We start from the raw sequence: 18169 nt of genomic DNA on the forward strand, positions 1-18169 counted from the left end.
AGAAATGTGAGTATCACCCATAGTGGTTTAATAATTTTGCTCTTAAATCAATAACCTTTCGGCAATCTGCCCAACTCGCTCCTTCACTTGCTGAAATGGTACTGTAATTTTTATTTGCAGCACTATGTTAAAATTTATATTTTACATTTTAAAGATCTGAATTTAATTAAGACATTCCCTTCCTCTGATTTTTTTTTTTAAATACTGATTACAAAATATATTATATTAATTGTAGAAACACTGGAAACTATAGAAAATGTAAAGAAAAATAATCCCTCTACCCAAAGATAACTACAATTAGTTCAGGATGTATAGATATCTGTAATTATCAATAAATTATACTGTGCAAACAGATTTGCATCCTATTTTCAATCTTATTATGTTAACATTTTTCTTACCATTATGATATTCTTCAAACACATGACTTCAAATGGTTGATGATAGTCTATCATATGATCATTTACTAATTTTTTAACCAATCCCCACTACTGAACATTTGTTTCTGATATTTTGCAATTATAATTAACACCATAATGAGTATTCTCACAAATAAACATTACTTTCTCACCAGCGTCTGTTGTACCTCACATTCACTGACAAAAAATCAAACCCACTGCCATCAACTTGATTCCAACTCATAGAGACCCTGTAACACAGGTCAGAACTGCCCCCATAGGGTTTCCAAGGCTGCAAATCTTTACAGAAGCAGAGGGCCTCATCTTTCTCCCACATAGAGGCTGGTGGATTTGATCTTTTGGTTAGCAGCTGAATGCCTTAACCACTGCACCACCAGAGATCCTACATTTGCTGACAGTCACCTTTAATGTTAAAAAAAAAAATACGTTCCCCAACTGAACAGGTAGAAAAAAAGCACCATTTTTTCAATATGAGTTTCTTTGAATGTCTATTCAGTTGGCAGAGTTACTCAGGTTGACTGGCCAATTTTTCTTCTCTCCTTTGGTAAACTATCTCAGTCCTTCCACTACTTTTGTTTTACTATATAATGAAGAAGCTAAAACAGTACTTTTACTGAGTCAGAATCGACTTGACAGCAAAGAGTTTTTGGCTTTTTTAAAAAGAACAGAGCTAAGTGGTTGTATCAGACTGTGTTCTGCTTCTCAGAGGCACCAACAGACCTTTAGTGAGTGAGCAGAGAACATAACAATAGCTAATCTCACTCCATCACAAGAAAAATTCTAGTTTTCCAAATCAATCTCTTTCCAGATCTAATCATTCAAAAATTTCAGCTTAAGTCTTAAGAGTCTAAGAAGATGGTAATATTTCCTTTGATTCTGACATCTTGAAATGTATCTAATCTGATGAAGGAACTAAGTGGGGTGAAAGGGCTTCCGAATTAAAAATAATAATAGTATGGTTTTCTAAGTGCTTTCATGTACATTAACAGCCCTGTAACAGAAAACAGTAGACTTTATTGATTCTACTTTATAAATGAGAACACTAAGGATCCGACTCCAGATGCCAGGATTTCCAACTTGTGTAATGGTTCTGTGACCTTTTTGTTCTACTATGTTGCCTCTGGAAAGCAGGGAGAAATTGATTGTTTTATTCACTGAAGAGCCATGCTGTGATGACTGCTTTTCTAATCTAATGTCAAGTTTAAATTGAATGTTTCATATGATCGGGTTTAAGTGCAGTGATTAGTTTAATCTCTTTGACTAACTGAGAGAAAAAATGGTTCTTGCTTTCCCTGTGAGGCAGTGTTGACGAAGGAAGGCTGGAAGGCACACAAAGCTGGGTTCAAAATCTAGCTCCTTCATTTATTAGAATTCATTCACCTCTCAGAGCCTTAATTTTCTCATTTATAAAATTAGCATGACAGAAACTACACACTGAAGAGTTGTTGTTATGACCAAATGAGAGAAAATGTATAACAAGTGTTATCTCAAAGATAAAGCACTAAAATTAAAAGTTATTATTGTTGTTGTTATTCCCTTATCAATAATTTAATCTCAAGAGGTCTGGGAATGAAAACCTCCAGGGTCCCAAGATCACTGTTTTTCTCAGCTAAGAGCAAGATGGAACTTTCATGGATGTAACCTTACATGAAAGATGAAGCCACTCTCAAGGCCAATTTTCACTCAAGGTTTCTGGGAGAAAGTAAAAAGGCTGAGCTAAAGATTCATGTGGGAGCTCTGGTAGCATAGTGGCTAAAGCACTTGACTGCTAACCAGAAGGCTGGCGGTTCAAATCCACCAGCCACTCCTTGGAAGGAAGGTTGGGCAATCCTACCTCCGTAGTGATACTGCCTCGGAAACCCAAGGAGGGGTCGCTATGAGTCGTGGCTGAGTCGACGGCACATAACAACAACAACAAAGATTCATGTACAGCACAGTTCTACAGGCCGGTTTACTAGTCTTCTTGAAAGAACTGCAGACAGTTGAAAACTAAATCAGTCTTGGCCTTCAGGCTTCATGGCAAATAGTCAGCTCTCAAAGTCTGGTGGGTTCTGGCCAGCCTTTGAGGCCTGGTTGGTTTTGCCAGGAAGTCTCACCAAGGATGTGCTAGACCAAACCGCAGAACAGAATACATTTTGGCCAAAGGGTTTGCTTTTGCCACATACCTGGGAAGGATGAACATGCTATTTTCTTTCCCAATAAAACAAAACAGCTTGTGATTGTTGGCACTGCCCTTGTTTTACTTTTTAGCTAAAGCTAAATTAGCAAGGCACATGATAATCCCAATGTTGATGGAGATCAAGCAGTGGAGGGACTGGCAGTGCAGAGAAGCTGAACCCCAGAACTGGAGGAGGGCACGGAGCTCCTCTCTGATCATTGGAGGCCAAGAACCATGGATGATCTGACCAGCTGACCTCCCCCCCTTGGATCATCAGCCACATGCTTGTTACAGGATTTCATAGAGGGTCTCGGAGAGGCATGGAGGGTGGCTGGAAAATGCTAACTCAATACCACAGCTGTTAGCATTTAAAGATTTAAAACCAACCAACCAGTTGCTGTCAAGCTGATGTGACTCATGGGGTCCCACAGGAAAACAACATTCTCAAAATTAGAAATAATGCTATGAAAAGAATGAGCATGGTACTGAATGGTCAAACTTTTTATACTCCAACTTTTCCTTCACTGTTACAATAGCACTCAACCCCCACTCCATCCGCAACCAAACCTGTTGTAATCTGTTTCCATGGAGTCATTTCTGACTCACAGTGACCCTATAGGACAGAGTAGAAATGTCTTGGAGGATTTCCAAGGCTGTCATCTTCATGGGAGCAACTGCTTCATCTTTCTCCCACTGAGCAGTTGGTGCGTTCAAACTGCCAACTTTGCAGTTATCAGACGAGTGCTTAATAACTGCATCACCAGAACTCATATGAGTCAGAATCGACTCAACAGCAATGGTTTTGTTTTGGTTTGGTTTTGGTTTAGGGTTAAGCAAAATTTTAAAATAGGATAGCATTAGGGTTTAGCATTTTCCTAACCACTTTTTGACACCCTCTTCTCTTCTGCTTATTCCCTTCCTCTTACACTGTTCAAAGCACCTAGCAGAAGAATTCACACAGGCCTGCTAACACTTCGAAATGCTGTCTACTCTCCAGCTCCTTGATTCACAACCAAGCCAGGAGTGCAATCCAGGTGTTTACACAGCAGGATTCAGATGGTACCACTTTCATGAGGGCTTACCCCCACTGCTGCGAGCTCCCAAATGTATTTTCAAAAAGGGGGATGCTTTTTTAAAGCAAGTGGACATTTACTGAAGGAATTTCAAATCTTGGCAGTGTGGAGAAAACATCTTTTGGATCAGGGGAGCTGCCGTATCAGAATGTTTTATCTCGAAGCTCAGCTGTCCTAATGGTCCCTGCTCTTCAGCTGTGTTTTTTTTAACCTAGCAGAGTTCATTTAAAAGTTTCATAGGGACACTGGAGGAGAAGGGCAGAGCGGCTCTCCATTTGTATCAGTAGTTCTCAACCTTGGCCACCCATTAGAATCTAAAAATCCCAATGTCCAGGCTGTATCAAACCAATTTAATCAGGAGCTCTAGCAAGAGCCAGACATCAGAATTTTTTTAAAAGCTCCCTGGGGTGCTTCCAACATGCAGACAACATTCCAACATGCAGATTCATACAGATGTGCCTCTGTGAGTCAGCTGTGCCTGCAGCCTCCCAAGACTTCATCACTGAAATATCAAATCGTCACCCTTATTTTCCTTCCCTTGCTCTTAAGTACTTATGTCACAAACAGGGGCAATTTTAAGCCAGTCAAGGGACTAAGCATTAAGCAATTATGTTGGATCCAATTGTGAATCCCAAAGAGCTCCCAGTTGCCATTTAGAGTGAAGCTGCCATCCGGTTATACTTTGTTTCCCTTACTGTGAGTGAGGCAGGATTCCAGGATGAAAGGAAAGTTAACAGCTTTCATTCTGTGCTTTTTAAAGCCTGAGCAGATGCCAGTGACGGCATGGTGCACAATTCTTCAGGGCTTTCCATTTCCTTCCACAACTGCTAACTACTTCGTCTAAAAAAAAAAAATACTTCCCAGAGTTTCTGTGCCTCCCATTTCCCAGCAGTAAATTGGGGCCCAAAGGTATTCAACTGGCTCCAGCAAGATCACACAGGTAAATGCCTTGTGGAGCTATTATGCAAACCTCTTATCAGCTGCCATCTTAGATCATGTGGGTTTATGTGCACTAGTCATTTATGATGCCCTTAAACACTAGGTAATGCAAGGAGAGATGCACTTCCATTCAGATCTAAGAAACATGCTGCCTCCGGGATAGAAGGAAACTGCACAGACATGGGCAGCCCTATCCTAGTGGTTACATCTTCTACCAGCCACCTGGCATTGCCCACTGGGCACAGACGCCACTTGCAGAGCCCTTCCTGCTCTGACTGAGGTAGAGATCAATCACCTGGAATCATATTTAGAATAGGGCTTCAAAGCTAAATCCCTAGCCCACTGAACTAACAGAATACTTCTTAGGGAATTTAACACTTATTTCATATGCTAGCATGTATAGTCACTACATGCATACTTTCTTGAACAAGTATAGAGATAAAATATCCCAGATTTTTCAAAATCGAGCTGCTGACCACAGACCCCTATGTCAAGTTCTCTGTGACTGCTGCTATCAAGGGTTATTATCACCGTGTTAGGGGTAATGTTACAGGAGAAACCATTCTGCTACCTTTCATTTCCCATTTTAAAATAAGGAATCTGAGGCCCTAAAAGGGAAAGGATTTTATTCAAAGACTCCCCCTTCCTCCCTCTCACCCCTCCTTTAAAATAAGGAACTAAAAGCCCCCAAAGAAAAGGGTCTTACCCAAACCATCATCTTCCCACCCCAGTCAGTGATTAGAACTCAGCTCTCTCAACTATCAGCCAAGTATATTCTATTCCATGCCATGCTAGCTTTCTTCTCTAGCCCAGAGTCTGAAACTGTGACCACAGTAGCCTCATTTAAAAGGTAAAATACTAGCAGAGTTATGCTAGAATAGTCTCAATAAAAAGTGAAAAAACAGAAAGTCTGCATAAAAATAAAAAATGGCATTTTAAATATCACTTAATTATACATTTTAGCCTTTTTATGTAAATAATAATATGCACAAGTATTTTGATACTCTACATTTTAACCACCAAAATAATTTTTTTAAAAATATTTCCTAAATAGTCCAGTCCATGGCCTCCCCTTGCCCAATCTTACCTCTCCCAAACCCCCAAACCAACCAGCTTAGCCATCAGGTTAAAGAATAGAAAAAAACATTCAGTTAAGCAAAAGTCTGTATACCCACCATTTAATTGTATACTTGAGGTTTGGTTGACTGACTGTGCTATCATCTAGGAAAATAGTAGAGCAGGAGCTGTATTTCCTTGCTATTTGTCCTGGAGGATGCTAGAAAATAATGGGCAACAAGACAAGGACAATTACACAGGGCTCAAAATTCTTCCAACTACATCATCCCCTTGAGATCAGAACACAGAGAGAAAAAATGTCTTAGAAAGAACAGTTAACATCAACACCAAAAAACAGTACAAAAACACTTCATTCATGAAAGGAAATTCCCTGTTCTTCCATATGTAAAAGTCACCAACCACCAGTCCTGGTCCCAAGCCTCTTTCATCAGGAGAACAGTAAAATGTTGCAATCAAGCATCAAAGAGTCTGTTGCAGACCCATAAAAACTATCTACCCCAGGGACTGTGTGAACATGGAATACACCTCTCACCAAAGAAAGCCCAGAATTGAGGTAGCATCTTGATTTTACACACCAAGATCAATACAGGAGTCTATTGTATCCATTGTCTCTACTCTTGGGTTGCAGTTGATTTGGGGACCTTGGAAGATGTAGCCAACATTACTTCAGAATCTCCTTTTCAGGAAATGAAAAGATAAAGGAAAGAAAGTCTTCCTTTGTGAGAAGCAAAATACTTTACAAAGAGGATGAATACCTGATATCTGGAAATACAAAAAAATGAGTGATGTTTAGGTAGATTGCCCATTCAGCCTTATGACTGGCTCTTTCACAGCTATATTCAGTTTTGAGGTCTTTGGAAAACTTTAGACCAGAGCACTTCTGAAATGTATTGGTGAAGAAACAAATATAATTATAAACTGATCACATTGAACTGAATGCTATAAATAGATTTTTGGAGACTATTTGGGCAATATGACTGCTGTTGTTTGTTGTTAGGTACCATTAAGTCAGGTCCGACTCATAGCAACCCCATGTACAACAGAATGAAACACTGCCTGGTCCTGAGCCAGCCTCACAGTCTTTGTTATACCTGAGCCCATCATTGCAACCACTGTGTCAATCCATCTCATTGAGGGCCTTCCCCTTTTTCACTGACCCTCCACTTCACCAAGCATGATATCTTTCTCCAGGGAATGGTCCCTTCTGACAACGTGACCAAAGTACGTCAGACAAAGTCTGGCCGTTCTTGCTTCTAAGGAGCATTCCAGCTGTACTTCTTCCAGGACAGATTTGTTAGTTCTTTTGGCAGACCATGGTACTTTCAGTATTCTTCACCAACACTACAACTCAAAAGCATCAACTCTTCTTCAGCATTCCTTATTCACTGTCCAGCTCTCACATGCATATGAGGTGATTGAAAATACCACAGCTTATGCCAGGTGTACCTTAGTCTTCAAAAAGACATCTTTGCTCTTCAGCACTTTAAAGAAGTCTTTTGCAGCAGATCCGCCTAGTGCAATACATTGTGTGATGCTTGGCTGCTGCTTCCATTGGTGTTGATTGCAGAACAAAGGAATATGCAATCTTTGACAACTTCAATCTTTTCTCCACTTATCATGATGCTGCTTATTGGTCCAGTTGTGAGGACTTTTGTTTACTTTATGTTGAGATGTAATCCATACTGCAGACTGTAGTTTTTCATCTTCATCAGTGTTTCAAGTCAGCCTCACTTTCAACAAGGAGCCATCAATCTGGGTAATTCTTGCACAAAAGCAAGTTAGAAAAAGGACTTGAATCATCTGAAAAAAGCCCAATCACCACTTTCCGGAAGCTATGTTTAAAGTCTAAGTGTCTTCTCAGCAACCAAAAACACCAGTCTCTTGGGGTTCTTAGAATAGCCAGCCTGATGTGTCCATATCCTACCAGATCCTCAGTTACCCATGTATCATCATATAAAAGGAAGCCCTAAGACTAATTAGAGTTCAAATGTCCTGCTCAATACGTCAGCCTGAGAAATATAAAAAATAGATGTTATCAAAAACCTCCTCTTTAAATCATAAAAGAAAAGCATTTGGGGTGTCCAGTTCCTTAAATTGCAGCTAGGGGGCACTGCACAACTGCAGCATAAGGACCCGCCTGAGCACTGATTTTGAAAGGTTTGTGGATCCAAAGGAATGAAACTAAATGTACATGTAACGTTGAATGTAAAACAAGCTCTTAAAATATAAATAAATAAATAGGAAATAACTAAACTCAGGAAATTTAAAAGGTAAAGCCTGCCCTGGGCCTTTACTTCTTAAAACTTACACTGTTATGTGTCTTATGGAAGGAAAGGGCAAGGGGGAAGCACAGTAAAGTTCCAGTTACAGCAAGGCATTTTTACGTTTATTAATCACAGCATTCTCATTAAGATGGTCTAGAGGCATTAAAAACAATTCTCTTTCTCCTCTTAAGGTCAAGTAGCAAGCATAGTCAAGCCACATAAGAAACACTGAAAATTCATAACCTATTAGTTGTTCTTAATAGGAGTAGCAAGCTTTTTAAAATTCATATGACATTTTCCCCACAGGTGCAAAATCTGCTACAAACAATAAAAACCTCAAGAGACGCTTGTTGTACACAAAATTCAGTAATTAACAGATGCATTAATGAATTCTGAGAGATACGGGATAATGTTAGGAACAATATCAACAATGAAGCAAAAGGACACTAATTCACATCTACCTCTTGTGGGGTTTCAACTATTTCCTGTGACGCAAATTCCTTCAAGATTAAAGTGTGATGACGGGAACTGTCAGGAATAAGTCATTTCCCTTAGAAAATAAAAGCCATAGGTCCTCTGTTAAGGAGTGAACAGTTGACTCATTGCCTTGGATGAGTATCTTTACATCCCTCTCCATCTAAGATCTTAAGTTCATTAGTTCACTCACAGGCGCATCCCTCAGGACAGGCAACCCCTAAGGGTTAGAGTTTTACCTCAAAACCAGCCCCACTGAGGGACCCAGTCATGCTTTGGGACCTCCTGACCCCCACAGCCCTTGATTCACCAGGGGACGGTAGCCCAACTTCCAAATTACTGAACATTTCCTAGTGTCACTTTTTAAAAATTTAATTAATTCCAACTATTTAACAATGTCTAAATTAAATAAAAGTTCTAAGTATTAAATTATGAAGACTTTTCAGGGCAGCTCATCACTCTAAATATCACATGGGCATTAAGTCACCTATTGGATGTCAGGACTATAAGATTTATAGAATGGAAACTTCTCTTGGTCTGAAATTCATATTGCTAAAAAGCTGAATTCCCACTACTAGAAAAGCTGAACTCTCTGTACAAGAAAACCTCTTGATCCCTTAGCTTGTTTTGAACTGTCCCTGTTAGGGTGTGGCAAAGGAAGGATACAGTAGATTTGACCTTCTTGTACTGCAGCATGTCCAATAATCAGTATGTCTTGTGATATGGAGAGCTTTAAACTTCAGCACTGCCTTCTGAATGATCAAATTAATGTTATATATCTTTATAAATATTTTTTACTAAACACTCAATGTGCTGGTAGTTCTTAGTTTGAATCAAAATTCTGTATTAATCTGACATTTTAATTATCCCATTCTCTTAGTTATCTAGGGCTGCTATAACAGAAATATCATAGACGGATACCTTTAACAAACGAAAATTTATTCTCTTACAACGTCCCATGGAACCATGAGTCTGGAGGCTAGAAGTCTGAGTTCAGAGTGCCACCTCTAGGGGAAGACTTTTTCTCTCTCTGTCTCTTGTTCCTAGGAGGATCCCAGCCCAGGGACCAAAGGACGTGCTCCATTCCTGGTCCCCCTTTCTCACTGAGGCTGACAAATTCAAGGTTAATAGGCAAAATGGAAGATTGTTGACTCACAGGCTGTGAAGGAAACAATCCCATGACTGGCAGGCAACATGGCAGGCCACTGGTTCAAGTCCTGGAACTGGAGATGGTGATGGGTCGAATATAGGATCCCAAATGAGCAAAAAGCTAGAGATCTTTCCCAAAGCTTTTCCAAATATACTGGAGGCAGGACACACCCCTAACGAAATGCCTCTTAAACTGATTAACTGCTCATAGTAGATTCTGCTATGGAGATGATTATACCACATCCAATCTCATTATGGGGAATAACTTCATCACAACTGCCAAGCCACTCAGATATGGCCCAGCCAAGTTGACACACACCTTAATTACCACACCCATGATTCCGGAAAATCAGTATGCATATACATATGTGTTAAAGACATACAGAGACTATTCTAGGTGGCTATGAATCTTACCCATACTATAACACAACAATGTAAGGCCCTAGAGAAACAGCAGTGCATAGTGGTAAAGAAGACAGACACAGGGGCCAGAACTCTTACATGTGAATCTTGAATTGGCCCCTAACTAGTTATACAACTCAGGCAGATTGCTCAGCCTCCCTCCCGACACCTGAGTTTCCTTATAAGTAAAAATGAAGATGAAAAAAATAGACCTCATTGGGTCCTTATGAGAAGAAAGTAAGTTGTTCTTTCTAAAGTGTCAAGAGCAGTGCCAGGGACACAGGAAGTGCTACGTAAGTACTTGCTAGATAAAATACATGAAACATGGTAGGCAGAAAGTGATGTCATTACTAGGTGCAAACAAGATGGCTCCAACTCATAGCAACTCTATTCATGTACAACAGAACTAAACACTTCCTAGTCATGCACCATCCTCACAACTGTTGGGATGTTTAAGCTCAATGCTGCAAGCAATGTGTCAATCCATCTGTTGAGTGTCTTCTCTTTTTCACTAACCCTCTATTTTTAACAAATTATGATGTCTTTCTCCAAGGACTGGCCCCTCCTGGTAACATTCAAAGCATGTGTGATGAAGTCTCACCATCCTCCCTTCTAAGGAGCATTCTGGCTGTACTTCTTCCAAGACAGATTTGTTTGTTCTTCTGGCAGTCCATAGGTATGTTCAATATTCTTTGCCAATTATTCAAAGGCATCAATTCTTCTTCAGTCTTCCTTATTTATTGTCCAGCTTTCACATGCATATGAGGATACTGAAGATATCCTAGCCTGGGGTTAAGTACACCTTAGTCCTGAAAATGCCATCTATGCTTTTCAACACTTTAAAGAGGTCTTTTGCAGCAGATTCACCCAATGTAATGTGTTGTTTGATTTTTTTGTCTGCTGCTTGCATGGGCACTGACTTGGATCTAAGTATAATGAAATCCTTGACAACTTCAATCTTTTCTGTTTATCATGATGCTGCTTATTGGTCCAGTTGTGAGGATTTCTTATTTCTTTGTAATCCATACTGAAGGCTGCAGTCCTTGATCTTCATCAGTAAGTGCTTCAAGTCCTAAAATGCTTTCAGCAAGCAAGGTTGTGTCATTCGCATATCAAAGGTTGTTAATGATTGTTCCTTCAATCCTGATGCCATGTTCTTCATGTAGGCCAGCTTTTCAGATTATTTTCTCAGCACACAGATTAAGTACGGTGAAAGGATACAAACCTGATGCACCCCCTTCCTGATTTTAAACCATGAGGTATCCCCTCGTTGTGTTCAAATGACTGTCTCTTGGTCTGTGTACAAGTTACAAGAATGCTTTTTCTGCTTGAAGGTAACATTTAAGAAGTACATAAAAGGAAATACGTACAACATCGTTTCACTGGAAAAGGACAGGCTTAATGCTACAGTTAGTTACAAGGATTTTACCAACAATGACAATGCTCAATCCGGGCAATGGAGCAGACAACACAGAAACCACCATAAACTCTGAATGGATGGGAGCAGAGAACAATTCAAATTAGTGAGAAGCCCTACTATGGACTATTTCTTTTAAACAGAAAAACAAGTTTATATCTTTGAAATAACGTATATTTTACAAATCAAGTTTCAATATGTAAACTAACATAATTTTAGACCAAGATTCAATCAAGATCATCTAGTCTGACTAGTCACATAATGTCTATATTACAAAATAACCCACTGTTTTTACATAATGATCCATTAATACACAAAAATTGTTGGGATGTATAAGATGATCCCAAATACTGTGATTATCCCCTTAGACAAGTTCAATATTGGTATCTCTCAGATACACATGACAGATATGCATACACACTAAGTGCAGGATGAACAGAACAGGGTATAGGGATGGAACCAGAAGTCCCTCTTCCAAGGATTGCAAACCTCCCCAATGTTCTCAAGTCCTCTTCCCTTGGCCTCAGCCTGCTCTCCACAGAGTGTGCTTCACAGACATCCAAGAGACCACTGGGTAGTGTTCGCTCCCTTCTAACATATGCCTCCCCAGAAGAATCTTGCAGCTGCCTCCCCCACTCACCTTCATTACCAAGACCTAACCTCTGGACCGGGAGCTCTGGTAGCATAGTGGCTAAGGCACTTGACTGCTAACCAGAAGGCTGGCGGTTCAAACCCACCAGCCACTCCTCGGAAGGAAGGTTGGGCAATCCTACTTCCGTAGTGATACTGCCTCGGAAACCCAAGGAGGGGTCGCTATGAGTCGGGGCCGACTCAATGGCAAATAACAACCACCACCACCTCTGGACCACAGCTTTTTAGGCCCTGCCCTTCTTCAAACTTCTCTTCTAAAAGTTGGTCCACATTCTACCCCCTCCCTTCCCACACACAAAGGGCTCCAAGTTGTGATATCTAATGAATATTTTCCATCCTCATATTAATCTGGAGTCCCTGGGTGGTGCAAACAGTTAATGCAATCGGTTGCTAAAAGAAAGGCTAGCAGTTTGAGTCCAGCCAGTGGTGCCTTATAAGAAAAGCCTGGTGACCTATTTCTGAAAAATCAGCTGTTGAAACTTTATGGCGCACAGTTCTATTCTGTGACACACTAGGTCTGCAAAAGTCAGAGTTGATGGGAAGGCAACTGGGTAGGGAAGTGGCATAAACACTACTAAGTGATGTTTCAAAGATGGGGGTTCAAGTCCACCCAGAGATGCCTCAGAAGAAAGGCCGAAGGATCTACTTCTGCAAAATCAGCCATTGAAAAACCTATGGAACACAGTTCTGATACATCCTGAGGCTGTAATGAGTAGGCATCCAATTGATGATAACTGGTGGTGGTAGTGGGTAAGACATTTGGCTGCTAACCAGAAAGTCAATGGTTCAAACCCACCAGCTGCTCTGCAGGAGGAGGAAGATGAGGCAATCTACTTCCATAAAGATTTAGAGGCTCAGAAACTCAATGGGGGTTGCTATGAGTTCAGTCGACTTGATGGCAGTGGGTTTGGTTTTTTGTTTTTGGTAATGGTAATAGATGTTTCTGGTAATGGCATTTGACTTCAAACTCTTTTTCTCTCTGGATTTCAAAGACTGAAATTCTCTCCTAATTTCCTCCTCTCAGTCTGGCTCCTAAGTCCAAGTCTCTTTTGTGGACTACGCTTCTCTGAACTTCCTTAAATGTGATGGTCTTTTCTTCTCCCTCCACACTCTCTCTCAGGGGATTCTCATGCACTCTCATTAATTCAACTTCCTCTGCTCTCTGATGAGGCCCAGTCCCTCAACTCTGGCCCAACTTCTCCTCTGAGCTTATCCACCCAATTCAACTGCCTGGGGGAACCTCTCCTGAAGGTTCCTCATAAGCAACTCCAACATTAAACTAATCTTTTCCTCTCATCTAATTGTAATGGCTTAAAACCAGGAATCTGCAATGTATTTTTCAATCCTCTATCTCTTTTTTCCTTTGGTCTCTTGGCCTCAAATGCTATTAATTCTATCTCCTTAATATGTTTCAATATTATTCTTTCCTCAAGCCACTATGTCATATATTAATGGCCACCATCATTTCTCACCTCTATTATTGCAACAATCACCCTACCTCTAGGCTCATTCCTCTCTAGGCCATTTTCCTCTGACATTACTGTGATCTTTCTATAAAGCAAGTAAGATCTCATCATGGGCCTGCTTAAATGCTTCAGCAGTTCTCCATGGGAAGTATGGGACAAAAAGGAGGAGAGGGGAGTCATTCATCATTTCTTCATCCAGGTTTACCAATCACTTCTTTCTTCCATGTAGTCTACACTTAGATATAAATAATGGCAATAATAACAATAACTTATTGAATAGTTAATAATTTGTATTGTTATGGATTGAATTCTGTCTTCTAAAAAGTTATGTGGAAGTCTTAACCACTGGGACCTGTGAAAATGACCTTGTTTGCAAATACAGACTTTGAAGATATCAGTTAAATTAACACGAAGTTATACTGGAGAATAGGGTGGATTCTAATCCCATCTAAGTGATATCCTTATGAAAAATGGAGAATAGTATTTAGAGGTAAATACTATTACATACCTAATCTTGCAATAACAGTAATAATAATATCTATGAGTGAATACACAGACATGCAAGCTGAACAGGTGTGGGAAGGTGAATGGCACTATACCCACAAATATATATAGGTTTGAAACAAAAAATAAAACAAAACAGGAGAATAGACATAGAGAGACAGATACACAGAGCGAAGATGGCCAAATCAAGATGCACCTACAAGTCAAGGAACACCTGGCGCTACAAGAAGCTGGCAGAGACAAGAAAGAATCTTTCCTTAAAGGCTTTGGGGAGAGCAAGACCCTGCCAACAGTAACACTTTGATATTGGATTTCTACCCTCTAGAAATGGGAGACAATAAATTTCTATTCTTATTAGTCAATGAGGAGCTCTGCTGGCATAGTGCCTAAGACATTTGACTGCTAACCTGAAGGCTGGTGGTTCAAATCCACCAGCCACTACTCAGAAGGAAGACTACTTCCATGGAGATACCACCTTGGAAACCCATGGAGGGGCTGCTATGAGTCGGAACCAACACCACAGCAGTGAGTGTGGTTTTTCATTAGTCAATCATTGTGGGGTATTTTGTATAGCAGCCTAGGAAACTAAAACAGCCATCAACTACGGGCCAAGTTCTGTTCTAAGCACTTTATGTGTATTCATCTACAACTCAAAAGCACCTTGCAAGGGAGGTTAACTCTCATTTTATAGATAAGCAAAAGGAGGTCAGAGAAATGAAATGTCTTTCCCAGTGTCAAATCTAATACACCAGATCTCAAGTTTACACCTGACTACAAAGGCTAGTTCTCCTACCTGTTGTTCTCCATGAGTGCCATGTTCTCTCAAACCTTTTCATATAATGCTTGGTCTATACAAAAGCCTTCTTCTTCATGACCCTCACTTATCCATCAGAATTCTGCTGAAAACCCTTCCTGAGAATGCTGCCTTCCCTCCTTCTCACAGGCCCTGTGCGTGCCCTCCCACAGCAATGATCACTCTGCACTGTCATTTCCAGCTCCTTTGTGTGTGTTCTCTCTAATGTCTAGATTGGGAAGTGCCTTGAAGGTAAACACCAAACGCTGTCAAGTCGAGTCAAACTCACCGGGACCCCACGTGTGTCAGAGAACTATGCTCCGTGGGGTTTTCAGTGATGTATCTTTAGGAAGCAGATCACCAGGCTTTTCTTCCAAGGCACCTCTGGGTGGGTTCAAATTGCCAACATTTTGTTAGTAGCTGAGTGCTTAACCATTTGTACCATGCAGAAACTCAAGTGCTCAGCTACTAACTGAAAGGCTGGTGGTTCAAATTCACCCAGAGGTGCCTCATAAGAAACGTCTGATGATCTGCTTCTGGGGGGAAAAAAAAAACTCACTGCCGCGGAGTCATATTGGACTCATAGCAACCCTTCCTTGGGTTTCCGAGGGAGCATCACTAAGGAAGTAGATTGCCCAACCTTCCTTCTAAGGAGTGGCTGGTGGGTTTGAACTGTGAGCCTTCTGGTTAGCAGTCAAATGCCTTAGTCACTAAGCCACCAGAGCTCCTAAATCTTTATGGAAGTAGATTGCCCAGTGTTCCTTCCACAGAGTAGCTGGTGGGTCTGAACCACCAACCTTCTGGTTAACAGTCAAATGCCTTAGGCACTACGCCACTAGAGCTCCTTTCTGAAAGATTATAGCCACTGAAAACCCCATGGAGCATAGTTCTACTCTGATACACATATGGGTCTTCATGAGTCAGAACGGACTCAACGGCAACTAGTTTTAATGCCTAAGGAATTTGACTGCCGCTCAGAAGGTGGCAGTTCAAACCCACCAGTCGCTCTACAGAAGGACAATCTACTTCCATAAAGATTTACCACCTTGGAAACCCAATAGGAGTCGCAATGAGTTGAACTTGAATCAATAGCAATGAAATTTTTTTTTTTTCCTTTTGGTTTACAGATTGGACTACTTGCTCAAAAAACTGAATGAGAAACAGCTCCATCACTAAGAGTAGACTGTACTTTCTAGCTAACACAACTGCCACAGAACCAATGAATGTTCATCTTCACAACAGCATCAAGATCCTCTGTAGTGGCTGGTAACAAGAGGCAGTCATGGTAGTAGAAGGCCAACAAAGAGGGAGTTGTGTGGCACCAAAATGGAAAGGGCCCATGCCATCAGACAGTGAAATCCTGACATGTTCGGGATGCATTGCAGTGGGACAGAGGCTGGCAGAACAAAGGCGTCAAAGGGACCAAGGCCAGCAGGCTTATGGCAGCTAGGGTATAGGACTGTCCAACCAGCTGGACAATCCCAATTCAAACATCACCCCCTCATTTTAGACACAGAGAGTAAGTCATAAACCTTCTTCTCCTATGGTAGAACTTGCTTTGGTAGACCAAGCACTGGCCTGGGACTCAGAATAACCTCTGGCCCTGGTGCAGCCAGTTACTATTTGACAAGCCTGGGACAGAAGGCCCCTCAGATTTAGAATATTGTTATATTATGGGCCCAACTACCTCCCTTGCCTTTCTCACAGAACTGCTCTATGGACCAATAATACTAATATCTGAAAGTGCCTTAAATGAACCATTTTTAAATGGCAGGGCACTGGCTGCCATTGGGTGGTAAAATCAACTAAATAGGCTGCAAACAGTATTTCTGAAATATGAAATAGTGGCGGGGGGAGAAGAAGGTGCATCCCATGTGGCCCCTCAGCTGCTGCCATTTCTGGACCTGGATTATGTGTTCCTGACCCTCCACTAGGCCTCTTATATGTGACCTAATAGGAACCCTGGTAGCATAGTGCCTAAGGCACTTGACTGCTAACCAGAAGGCTGGCGGTTCAAACCCACCAGTCACTCCTCGGAAGGAAGGTTGGGCAATCCTACTTCCGTAGTGATACTGCCTCGGAAACCCAAGGAGGGGTCGCTATGAGTTGGGGCCGACTCGACGGCAAATAACAACAACAATGTGAGGCAGGCAACCACCCCAGGAGGTAGATATTACTATAAAGACAAGGTCCCTGAGGATAAAAAATCAGGTAACTTGCCCAGCCAAAGTCACGTAAGTCAGAGCTGGATCTGGATTCAAAATCTACATCCAGGTCTACCACATTCAAAGACCCACTTAGTTCAGGGTATCTTCACACTAGGCTTTGTGCAGTGCTAGGGTTCTGCTGAGCCCTGGAGAGGTTACCTGGGATGTCCTCACCTGCTTCCTTTGAAGCAGCCAGTTTGAAATTGCTTTATGTATAATTCCACGTAAAAATCATTACAATACATTACAAACCGCAGCACCACACTACTTGCAAAGTCAAGGCACCAACCAGCACACAGAACTGGGATTTTATTTTATTTAGGAAACAGAAAGTAGGATCTATCTATAACACTGCCCCTGTCATCTTCATTGCTTTATGGAGTCTCTCCGTCTTCCTCAAAGCCCTGAGCCTTCCATGCTGCTGCCTCTCTCATGGCTCTGTGGGTGTACCTCCACCATCAGTACATGAGCATCTGCGTGGGACCTGGCTCATCTCACTCACCTTGGGTAGCTCTCTGTCCTCCCTGTAATCTACCTCAATAAACTCTCCTCTGTGCAATCTTCACACTCCCAACTTGATTCTTTCTCTTAGATTAATTCTAAATGTGTTATCTTCAACCATGTCGCTCCCTAAAGCTCCCTCTGATCTCTTCCTGTCTTTAAAAGCCAAAGTTTTCCAGAAGCATCTACACATACCTCCTCAGCTCCCATTTGCTTGTCATCTCAACTCCCTTGACCTTAGAGCTTATGCCAGGATTGCAGATTGCCTCCTCACTAATCCCAGGACTCTTGTCCATCTCAGCTAGCTTCTCCTTTTCTGGAACTTCTCTCCTCCCATGGCCTGTGTGATAATACTTTTTCTGGTTCTGAACTTACCTCTTTAACTGTTTCTTCTCTCTCTCTCTTTTTTTAATGTTCTTTTCTTTCTCTCTGCCCTCTGGGTAAGAGAGCTCTGGTGGCGCAGTGGGTAAGGCATTTGGCTGCTAATCAGAAGGTCAGCAGTTAAAACCCACCAGCTGCTCTGTGGTAGAAAGATGAGGCAATCTACTTCCATAAGAGTCACAGCCTTGGAAACCCAAGTGTTGTTGTTGTTATTGTTGTTGTTGTGTGCCATTGAGTCAGACCCGACTCATAGCAACCCCTCCTTGGGTTGCCGAGGCAGTATCACTACGGAAGTAG

The 18169-nt window shown here is 41.4% G+C and overlaps 1 protein-coding gene across 1 annotated transcript in view; it reads right to left on the reverse strand.

Moving 5' to 3' along the window:
- CCNY (cyclin Y) overlaps positions 1 to 18169 on the reverse strand; it is a 318292-nt gene that overhangs the window by 42091 nt on the left and 258032 nt on the right. Inside the window, exon 4 of the mRNA XM_007942415.2 lies at positions 5762 to 5862. Within this exon, the coding sequence (XP_007940606.1) occupies positions 5762 to 5862 (101 nt within the window). The remainder of the gene's footprint in view (positions 1 to 5761; positions 5863 to 18169) is intronic.

This window comes from Orycteropus afer, unplaced genomic scaffold (assembly GCF_000298275.1).
Source record: "Orycteropus afer afer isolate SDZICR_OR568_19922 unplaced genomic scaffold, OryAfe1.0 scaffold00090, whole genome shotgun sequence".
NCBI lineage: Eukaryota > Metazoa > Chordata > Mammalia > Tubulidentata > Orycteropodidae > Orycteropus > Orycteropus afer.